The sequence below is a fragment of the Misgurnus anguillicaudatus genome, chromosome 15 (genome assembly GCF_027580225.2).
Source record: "Misgurnus anguillicaudatus chromosome 15, ASM2758022v2, whole genome shotgun sequence".
Lineage (NCBI taxonomy): Eukaryota > Metazoa > Chordata > Actinopteri > Cypriniformes > Cobitidae > Misgurnus > Misgurnus anguillicaudatus.
In genome coordinates this window covers 25,701,996-25,713,723 of record NC_073351.2, presented here as the reverse complement: position 1 = coordinate 25,713,723, position 11,728 = coordinate 25,701,996, and the positions used below count along the sequence as shown (strand labels likewise).

The following is an 11,728-nucleotide window of genomic DNA, read 5'->3' as shown; positions in this document are numbered from 1 at the left end:
ATAAGTATATATATTAAATTAGTCCAACACAAAATAAATGAGTACTATAATTTATTGATTTCTTTTTAATTGCGTTAACACAATTAGTTTGAGTTTGGGTTCTGGAAAAAGAATACCGTGTTTTTATCTCAACATAATTTTATCATGTTCAGTCCACTTAATCATTTTATGTTGGGACAACATGAATGATTTGTGTTGCTATTACTAACTGGGCTGTGGATCTGTATTTCCCTTGCATGCAACTGCTTTTGGAGAGTAATTTTTTTTAATTAAGTGTTATTTTATGCATTTTTATGTAAAGAGAAAGACTTAATAGTGTTTAATGTTCGTTTATCTTATTGATTTAGAAGCGTTTGTGTTATATTTTTTCAAATTGTTTGGTTACCATCGTGCAGAAGAGTGGCGCTTGTGGTTAAGTTGTGGATGTAACATATTACTCTCTATGAGCACTAACTGTGTTAATGCCTGTTTGGAGATCAGTCTCTTCTCACATGCTCATCCAAAGTATCATATGTTATTATTATTAGCATGCTAACATGTGCTCATGCTAATTAGTATGATATAAAAACGTTTTATATAAAATAACTGAATTGAGTTATTCAAACTATACTAAATTTAGTTGAGGCAACTACACTTAATTGAGTACTGCCATCTCAAAACTCAATATATTTTAATTGTGTAAAGCAGTTTTTTATGAGTTAGTTGTACACATTCATATTGGATGGAAATCCTGCCCACAATTTAATTGAGTTAATCCAATGATTTTTTTTTTTTTTGAGTGTACTAAAAGTAAATGTATAATCATTATAAGGAACCTCAGAAAAACACCTAAAAGAAAAAAATTTGTACTTTAAAAACCACCGATTTGTATTTTTTGATTTCCAGCATTTATATTTCTACAAAAAAATATGGTATTTTGTACTATATTCAATATATAAAAATAGTATTCTGTACTGTATAATAGGGCTGAATGAGCCACATCCTCCATGCCTGCGGGTGGCAGTAATAACCCATCTTCATACCGAAAGATTTGCTGAATGACGTTAATTTAACAAAAATATGTAGTAGGTATAATATAATAATGGAATTTAATTTATATTTTTAGTTGTATATTGTATGAAATACATTTGTTAGTCCGCTCCGAGAATGATCCCACCCCATCTGAATTCCGTCACGCCTTTGCTATGCTATGATTCGTAGGCGCCTCTATCAGACAACCTACGATTGGACAGTTCATAAGTCGTTCACACAGTTGATCCAACCATACCAAACAATGGTCAGATGAAGGGCGGGACATTCCGTAATACGGTTGTCTTGCATAGAATCGATAGTGTGTCTGTCTGCAGGTGTCAACAGAAAATATTAAAACGTAAACATTCACCAGGACCCAACGAATAAGAGTCGATTCATCACAGTTTTAGACAGAGAAAGGACTACACAATGTTAAGACGAATATTACAGATGGTGAGTGGAAAAAACTGAGAGAACACAGACAGATACTTTCATTCACTTGAATGTGATTTTTAGCTTGACAGGCCTGACACTAAATAGTGGCCTTGTGCTATCGGATAATCCCTTAAAATGTTCTTTGTTTTGATATTTCTAACGGACAGTTACAAATAGCGAGTGCAGATAACCCCTTTTTTATTTTAGGAGTGGTAAATGTACTGACAATTTTGCGCTGCCATGAATGTTGACATGGAGACAGCTGTTAGCCGATAGCGGGAACACAGCTTTGACAAAATAACTCGTTTTATTGATAACTACATGCAATGACAAGGTGTAATGAACTTTATGTAGTTTATGTTGCGTCTTTAAAAGAGGTGTCCATTTTAAATGACTAATGTTAGTGCATTGTACACCCAATAAGCGTGCTGTGGTCTGACACAACATGTGACCTCACAGGATGATTTCCCCATTAACAGGAATGTTTAGCCACCTTAGCTATAAAGCACTATAAAGCAAGTGTTTGGTCGTGTACCATGGTAATATCATGGTTGTAAGACAGCAGGGCTTTGCATGGAATGCTATTTATTTTCATTTTCATCTGTGATGGGAACTGATGTCTTTAATCTCTACAAAACTTTGTACTCTCTAACACCAGTAAGCAATAGCTGTCATTTCACCATTTAGGGTAACTATAGACCAGATGGTCTGGCTATGAGTAAACCACTTCTAGACTTAAATAAACTTGAATTTGGCTACATGTTGTTTATACCAAAATAGCTTGTGAGATGTATGATATTCTATCATGTAAGCAAAGTCGACATTGATTACAAGGTGTTAGGTTTTATTTATTTATTTTACTTCATTTATATTTGGACTATGGTTAGGCGTCTATTAAATTTTCACTGACAGCCCAAATTTGGCACTGTTTTTGCCTAGACGTCTGGGCTGTTTGGATGATTATTCAACATCTTTTAAAAGCAAAATTGCTTGCTGGGACTAATGGAAAATATGCGTTGTGTATTATGAAATTATCTTTAGCTATGTTAGTAGTACAGACAGAAGCTGTCATGCAAAAATGTGGTACATTTGGATTGGATTTGATTTTATGTCCAAAATCAGACAGTTTAAACATATTTGCTTTAAAATTTATACTAAGCACCCATTGTTAAGCTTTAAAGTCCCCATGAAATTAAAATTGAATTGTTGGCATTTACCATATTTTCCGGACTATAAGCTGCACCGGAGTATTCAAAAATGTGTCATTAAGACGCAATAACATATAAGTCGTAGTGGACTATACGTCGCGTTTATTTAGAAAATTATTTCACAAAATCCAATCCGAAGGACAGACATTTAATGTGAAAAGGCAAGTAATTCAATTAAACAATAGCAGACAGAACAGCAGGCTGAATAGATGTCTGTACGTTAAAGTAATATTATCAGTTATTTAAATGATAAACCATAGCATACAGAACTTACCTGGAAGGTTGAATAGTCTAAATTAACCGAACAAGCCAACTAGCGTGAAATTCGCAGACTCGTCATTCCGCATCTCTGAATTAATTGAATTACATAAATAAATACAGGACCAGCATATAGCGGACTCTTGCGGCTGTAGATGGTAATTATGTTATCAAAATTAATTCATACTGACTTACAAGGCGCACCTGACTATAAGACGCAGCACCAGTCAAGTTATGAAAAAACGCGCCTTATAGTCCGAAAACTACGGTAGTATGAATATGTTAGTGTTAAGGATGTCTATAAAGTTGTGTGCTCCAAAACATTGAGCAAATTCAAATTTTTTTCATTCACAAGAGTTATAAACATTCAAAACTTAACTTGCAGTCCCACACTCACCGTAGAGCTGCGCGATTAATCGTTAAAAGATCGTGATCTCGATTCGCCCCCCAAAAGATCTTAATTCAGCATTTCGACAATTCAGGTAATTATATTTTTAAGGAGGAAAAATGCAGTTTCGTCAGTTCTCTCGACAACACGCAATCACAGCGGCCGCGATGACGTCTTGACATCTCATTTATTATTGCGCAAGCCAGATGTGCTCGTGTTCGCACCACTGGTACAGCGGATGCTTTCGCCGAGAAGTTAGATAGAAAGAAACAGAAAATAAAGAAAATCAGTGAGGCAGAGCAATGCGCAGTTACGTCCGACAAGAACCTTGACGTTGTTTTAGTACCAAAAAGAGGATCTTATTCCGGATCTTATCCCTTCCGAAAGGGTTTTTAGCACAGGGGGAAACATTGGCTGCATCCAAATAACCACACTTGCTGTCTTGCACTTCACTGCTTAAATTACGTTTTCTTGTATTTGGCCCAAGTGTAGTGGGCGTGAAGATTAAGTGAAGTGAAACTAAAGGGTTAATAAACACAAACTGAAGCAGATTTATAGAACGTCTGGCGAACGATGATATATAGCGCTAAGATTGTAAAAACTGTTTTTTTCCCACTATTAATTACATTATAAGAGCGCTCAACAATTAAATCTAATCAACAGGCACATTCAACCTAGCTAGAAGGTTGCTCAAACAACAAGAATCACTAGCTAACTTACTTTAAATTTGCAAGAACTATAGACTAATACAATAACAGGTTTAAATAAACCTAAAACAGAAGTCCACTTACAGTTCTCACGGTCATGCTTTTTATCAACTGGCTATCCTCCAGACAGTCGATGGTCCTTTTTTTTTGGACGAACTAATTAAGGTATTCTTTTTTCCTTCCACGAACTGTTTGGTTACAAACATTTCTCAAAATATCTTCCTTAATTTATACAGGTTTGTAACAACATGAGAGTGAGTAAATCATGACAGAATGTTCATTTTTGGATGAACTATCTCTTTAATGATTTTAATATGCATAGTTTTATAAATCTGAAAATGTTTCTGCGTATGTGATATCTGCCTATATGCATACGCACACTTTAAAGATGAAATCTATGCAAAGATTTATAAACAAGTCCTCTGGACTTAGTTTGAACTAGTGCAATGATTCATTGAATCAGGCCAGGCATTGAAGTGATATCAAATCAATGTTATTCTCTTGTAACCGCAGAAGGCAAGCATAAAGATTTTTGCTGGGCTAATGGCTTTGAATTTCCAGATGTCTGTATTCTTTGGAAACTTGTGATTTGAGTCTGACGAGGCTTGTATCAGCATCATAGGCATGGTCTTATACAAAATGTCAAGGGCGTATCAGTGTTGATATTGTTTGGCATCATACTGCTTTTGGTTGCCAGGAACAACTTGGGGAAAAGCTTATCGGCCGCTCACTATATTGTTTCAGCATCACGCGTTACCTCAGATAAATGAGCCATGCCGGGTACATCCCAGGAAGCAAACAAAGCCATTCCTCGCCTTCGGAGCTTGTAAATAAAACTCATCGAGCAGGCCAAATCAGCACTTAGGCTGCCTATAAAGTTAAATCATTCTTACCATAAAATAGTGGGATCGAATGAGATGAGTTTCATCGGTTGCCATGTTCACAAATCTGTTCTGACTTTTTTGTCCAGACTCCTGGAAAAGGAGGTTCCCAAAGCTCAGAGTCCGAGCAGCAGCCTTCTGCCGACATGAATAACGAGTCTTCAGAGGTAACCTGAATAAAATTTAATGTTTTATCATGCAGTATTACCAGTTAAGTGACCTATCGCTGTAAAGTGTTTTTATTTGCATAAAATAGAGCTTGCTTATCCCAAAATGAATTATTATGCATTGCTTTCTTGATATTTGCCTGATATCTTGGTGGTGATAATTTGTTTCTCCAGAGGGGTTCATTTGTCCTCAGTGTATGAAGTCTCACAACTCTGCGGAAGAGCTCTTTAAACATTATGAGGTTTTCCATGATACTGGAGATCAACCTTCTCACCTAAGTGCTGGCAGGTTGGGCTTCTTTATTATTAAACCCTTCTTACTCTCTTTCCATTCAGTGAAACACAGTTGCTTAGTCGGATAATCTTTCTGACATGATAATGTCATTCTAACATGTGGGCTGTAATTAACGATAACCCGACTTTTGGCTGAACCATGATTTAACCAATTCCCCAATAAAAAAATCAAGCCCCGCCTCTTTTTGTTGACTCTGAAATATTACTGAAGTAGAATCTTGGAGGTGGTTTCCGGGACAGGTATTACACTAAAGCAGGACTAGTCCTTAGTGAATTTATGACATTAAGGTAGTTTTTACAAACAAGCATTGCAAAAAATCATTACATGTGTGCATATCGAGACAATACAATGGCATTAATGTATTTTAAGATATGTCAATGCAAGTTATTTTTAACTTTAGACAGTTCTAAAATTTATATTACTTTAAGACTAGTCTTAAACCCTGTCCGGGAGACCGCACCTTAAGCTTTAAATGCTGTGTTAATTTGAATTCATAGATCGTTTAAGGTAGCGTTTTGTGTCGGAGCTGATGGTGTAGTTGGCAGTTCTCTGACATATGGTGCAGACGCACTTTTGGCGACCAGAGTTCGAATCCCGGCTCGAGGTCCTTTGCCGATCCCGTACCCCTCTCTCCACCCTATACTTTCCTGTCTTCTCCTATCATACTATCTATCTAATAAAAGGCAAAAAACGGCCCAAAAACATAACTAAAAAAAGGTAGCGTTTTGTTGTTGCTAAATACAACCCGGTAAGTATGTTCTCTCTCCACCGGAGCATGTAACAATACAGGCCGTTTTTCTTCTTTAGGGAGGATCTTGGCCTTCTTCGACAGGAAGTCCAAGATTTACAAGCATCATTGAAGGTATCCTGCTTTTGACTCCCACACTTCTTATCAGTTATAGTATGCATGAAATGTTTGGTGTTACTCATAACACCATTACTCAATGCTGTTATTGCCACTGGATCATACTGTTGTTGGATCACAAGTGCTGACACTTTTTTGTATGTGTGTGTTTTTTTTAGGAAGAACGCTGGTTTTCTGAGGAGTTAAAAAAAGAGTTAGACAAAGTACAAGGACAACTAGCGACTAATAAAGTAAAATCTTTCATAAAGTCTACATTTGTAGTAATTAATAGTTTAAAAGGGCTGAAAAAACATGTGTTACATTGTACAACAAAACGAGTCATAAGGTTTTATTTTTTTAATGAAGATTTGGCCGCGATTCAACTATTTGAAAATCTGGAATGTGAGAGTGCAAAAAATCAAAATATTAAGAAAAGCCCTTTTAAAGTTGTCCAAATGAAGACCTTGGCAACACATATTACTAATGATAAATGCAATTTTTATATATTTATTGTAAGAAATTTTCAAAATATTCTAATGAAACATGGTATTTAATTAAAGGGACACTCCCCTTAAAAATATTAAATATTTGATTTTTACCGTTTTGTAATACATTCAGCTGATCTCCGGGTCTGGCGCTAGCACTTTTAGCATAGCTTAGCATAATCCATTGAATCTGATTAGACCATTAGCATCGCGCTCCAAAATAACCAAAGAGTTTCAATATTTTTCCTATCAAATGTTTAACTCTAGGGTAGCTGGAAAATGAGTATATTTTCAAAAAAATTGGGTTTCCCTTTAATGTCCTAATGATTTTGGGCATAAAAATTGATAATTTTGACCCATACAATGTATTTTTGGCTTATTGCTACAAATATACACATGCTACTTATGACTGGTTTTGTGCTCCAGGGTCAGATTTGAATTATTCACAAAGCTTGATGTGTTTTGATTTTAGGGCCCACAGAGTGATGGTACAAGTGTAGAGGAGTCAGGTTGGTTGAGAGTAGTTTTAACGGCTTTTTAAAGTTAGTATTCGCTTTGTAGTTTGAGATGTAAAGTTGCAATCTTTTATTTTTTCAGAGCTTGAAATGAGGCTCAACGAGTCCGAAACTGAGAAGTTTAACTTAAAACAATTGAAAGACCTGTTTGAACAGAAAGCTGCCCAGCTCGCCACTGAGATAGTCGGTAAGCTTTGTGGAGGTTTTTATGCCTTTTTCATTTGTGCAGTCTTTTGGAGAATATTAAGTTTTATTATAAAATGACTAAAACAAGATCTTTTAGAAAAAATGTAAGTCTTGATTAAAGGGATTAGTGGTACATAACGATTAATCACGATTAATCTATAGCAGAATAAAAGTTTTTGTTTACATCATATATGTGTGTGAACGGTGTTTAATAATTATGTATATATAATTATGCACACACATGCATGTATAATTTAAAGAAAAAAAATATATTAATTATGTATATATAATATAAATATACAAATGTATATACACATGTAAACATTGCTTAAATATATACATGCATGTGTGTGCCTTTATTTATACAAAGTTATTATACACAGTTCACACACAAAAACTTTTATTCTGCTATAGATTAATCACGATTAATCGTTATGCATCCCTAAAAGGGATACTCCAGTCAAATATCAAAATTACCCCATGATGTACTCACTCTTAAGCAATCCGAGATGCATATGTCCATTACCTTTCAGACAAACACATTTGGAGTTATTTTAGTAAATGTCCTTGCTCTTCCAAGCTTTATAGTGGTAGAAAATGGGTATCAGGGGACTTTAAAAAAAAGTGTATCTATCCTTCATAAAAGTAATCCACACGGCTCCAATGGGTTAATAAAGGTCTTCTATGGGTAATCAGAAAAATATCCATATTTTACAGTTTATAAACTATAATAAGTAACTTACGGTAATGACCCCATCTGGGTGCAATTTATGTTAAAGTTTTAGCGTAGTGAGTGGAGTCCAAGATGGCTTTGTTACCGGAAGCTAGTTTTTATAGTTTATAAAGTTTAAAATATGGATATTTTTCTTTTAAAAAATAGCATCAATTACCCTCAAAGACCTTTATTAACCCCTTGGAGCCTTGTGGATTACTTCTGTAAAGGATGGATGCACTGTTTTGGGTCTTAAAGTCAGAAGTTGTTCCCTTAAGCCATACACAAAATCCAGCTTTTGGTTGAGCCAGTGTTGGACAAACAAAGAAAAACTTTTCTATGCATATATCTATATAATTGTCTCTGTATATGGAGTAAAAATAGTAGAAAGTCTTTAAATGTTTAGTGTACATGATTTGGATTTAAAATAAGCATGCGCTTTAATTCCAGACATCAAATCTCGTTACGATGAGGAGAAGAGCATGAGAGAAGCACTGGAGCAGAGGCTGACCAGTCTGAACCAAGATCTGCAGAGAGAAAGACAAGAAAAGGAAAAATTGTCGGCAGAGCTGGTAACCGCACGTTTTATTGTCTGGTGATTAATTAATGAGTTAATATTCTCTCACCTGCTACTGCAAGTGTATCATCAGGTTCTTATGTCATCTGTCTCTCCCGGTCTAATGCTGTCTGTCGTTGCTCTCTTCAAGCTTCAAAGGCCTGGAGTGGAGGACGTGGAGGTGTTGAAGAAAGAGCTGGTGCAGGTGCAGACGCTCATGGACAACATGACACGGGAGAGGGAGGAGGAGTCCAAGCGCCTTAAGAGCCAATACGAACAGCTGCAGGCCAACTTCACTACCTCAGAGGTGAGCTAAGGCAGCTCAAACTTGCCGTGACCTTGTCTACGCTGTACAGCTCACGTAAGGACGGGGTTACTGTACCATGGTGCTTTACTTTATAGACATTCGATCCCTAAGCTGTTTATTCGGAAACTGTGAGTATTGATAGGACCAGCCACATAAAGAGACCCATGCCAAAATCAATAGCTTGTGAACGCAAATAATGGGAGGTAACAGAGGCATGTATCTGACCTTTGACATTTTCCCCAGCAAGTTTTTCCTTTTGAAGCTTATTGTGAACTTTTAAGTGACATGAAATTTAAACTGCCACACTGTAGAGTATAAATGGATCTTAACGTTAAAAAAATAAGTTTTAAGCTTATGAGGGACACTGACTGTCTTTTCTAATAGATTCCTGAGGTTAACCATTAACCCTTTGGCCTCCCTCCCACCTACAAATGTTTCCTGTAAACACATCTGTAATGCCTGCACTCGTGACTCAAATGTGGTTGTTATTATATGAAGGTCCCACCAAGGCAGAGCAGCTTTGGATCATAGATTATTAGAAACGGGTCAATTTTTCAGATATTCTAATTTGACGACTTTCATTGGTCTACACCATGGTCTCCAACATGTTGCCTGTGGGCACCAGCTTGCCCACACAGAGTCTTTGAGTTGCCCGCCACAGCACATTCTATAAATAGGCTCAATTGTAATATTTATTTATTACATATTGTTATATTAGCTTTGCCTATTTTATGTATGTTAACATTTTAAACAAAGATGAAAGATATTAACAAGTAAAATAAAATAACATCAACAAGAAAATATTTTTTTTTTAAAAGTAGCCCTCCAGATTGTTTTATACATTGTAGTAGCCCTTGCTCACAAAATGATTTTAAAGACAATTTTAAGACTGCCACCTAGTGACTCTAAGGAGAAAGTTTTTTTAAGGATTCATATTGTTATTTCAAATACACTATTCTTTTTAACAAATGTTCAAGATGATGAATGACACCAAAGTATATTTTCAGGGATTTTTGAGTAACATTTTTTTAAGCATCAAATTTTATACCACATTATTACACGGCTCATTGGAATGCTTGATTCTAATTGGCCAGTCGCAAAACTCAAAACCAATGACACACAGTAACCCGGATGCTGCAAATCATTTTGACAGGTGCAGTTTAATATTACACGAAAATTAAATATGTAATGTATATGACATTATATTTACAAATGATTAAACCAAATAGCACTTTCGGGACATTTGATCGTCTTGTCTTATCTTAAAACCGAAAGTAAACGGGTTTTCCTTGCGGAAGGTCTGCATTAGTTAAAAATTAGCTAATCAAAATTTTTCAAAACAATATTTAATGTCCCTAACCTTTTTTATGAGGTAAATAGCCATGTAATAATATTTCGAAAGGACAAGTTATCTCCACTTTGCGTCAGGTCCTGATCACACTGAAGCTGTCGGAGCTTATTTTTGAGATAATATTATCCCTTACTTAAAGACTTTATTAGCACCTCTGTCTCTATATTGTGTGTCCTGCCTCACTTCATTGGTTTGTGTGTTTATGTGTCTCCCTCTTGCATCTCTCCCTCTCTCACCCTTCACGTACCACTGTGCCCACTTTTCTCTCCCTTGGAGAGTCGTAAACTGGAGGTAAAACTTTCTAACTTTGAATGCATCGATGTCTGTGAATGCCCATTTTATCACAAAAGTTATTTTAACTATTTTATAGCTGCGGTAAAATTTAAAAGAATGTTACACATATTTGTCCCCTTAACATCTGGGGTGTGTTTTTCATGTTTTGTTTGTTCAATTCAATTCAATTCAATTTTATTTATATAGCGCTTTTCACAAGTGTTAATTGTTGCAAAGCAGCTTTACATGAGAAGATGTAGAGGAGAACACAGAAAATCAATAGATAATATAAGAAGTAGAGAAAGCGGTTAAACCGTACAAGCGAGCATATTAATAAAGTAACGTATACTGTAAAGTGCTAAATTAAGCCAAAGTTGGCTGACTCTCCCTGGGATTAAAAACCCTCTAGGAAAAAAAACCCAATGGGAAAAAGTCCTAGAAGGACAAAAACCCTTGGGAGGAATTAATATATATTTATATATATATATATATATATATATAGAAACGGTAGGGATAGGAGGCGGGTAAGCGAATTAAACTGGTTTAGCCGGTGGTCGTTGGTCGGGCATCGGCTGGTCATCACGTTGAAGGACAGCCAGTGGATCAGTGATGCAATGATCTTCACAGCAACCGGAACTGGGTCTGTTTGTCTCATGGTCCTCGTGGTTGAGGACGAGACAGGGAGAGAAAAACAGAATTCTATTAGCGTAGGGGCCGTTCGCATGCAATGCAAGTGTCAAACATTATAGTGGTTCAAGTCGGCTCGGTTCCAGACAGGCTAACTATTGCGGCATAAGTATATTACCCATATGAGGTATGTGAGTGCTTTGTTCTGACATTTGTTCTGACATTTGTTTTCCAGCTGTGCTGTTTTTGCATTTTGTCTTTTGTTATTGAGTGTATAATGGATATACACCATGTTTAAACGAAAACACCACCAGTTTTTCAACATTTTACTATGTTCTTATCTCAACTTAGACAAATTAATACATACCAATCTTTTTTCAGTCTGTGCGTGTTGTGAATGTGTTAGCATTTAGTCTATCCCCATTCATTCCTTAGGATCCAAACAGGGATGAATTTAGAAGCCACCAAACACTTCCATGTTTTCCCTATTAAAGACATGAGTTACATGAGTAGTTACATGAC

General features: G+C 35.9%; 1 protein-coding gene across 1 annotated transcript in view; it reads left to right on the top strand.

Annotated features, from left to right (window-relative positions):
• The first annotated feature begins 1,295 nt into the window (after positions 1-1,295).
• eea1 (early endosome antigen 1) overlaps positions 1,296-11,728 on the top strand; it is a 33,898-nt gene continuing 23,465 nt past the window's right edge. Inside the window, exons 1-9 of the mRNA XM_055174016.2 lie at positions 1,296-1,464; positions 4,978-5,055; positions 5,232-5,344; positions 6,158-6,212; positions 6,374-6,445; positions 7,152-7,188; positions 7,277-7,381; positions 8,543-8,664; positions 8,800-8,955. Coding sequence (XP_055029991.2) covers positions 1,441-1,464; positions 4,978-5,055; positions 5,232-5,344; positions 6,158-6,212; positions 6,374-6,445; positions 7,152-7,188; positions 7,277-7,381; positions 8,543-8,664; positions 8,800-8,955 — 762 coding nt within the window. The 5' untranslated portion in view covers positions 1,296-1,440. The remainder of the gene's footprint in view (positions 1,465-4,977; positions 5,056-5,231; positions 5,345-6,157; positions 6,213-6,373; positions 6,446-7,151; positions 7,189-7,276; positions 7,382-8,542; positions 8,665-8,799; positions 8,956-11,728) is intronic.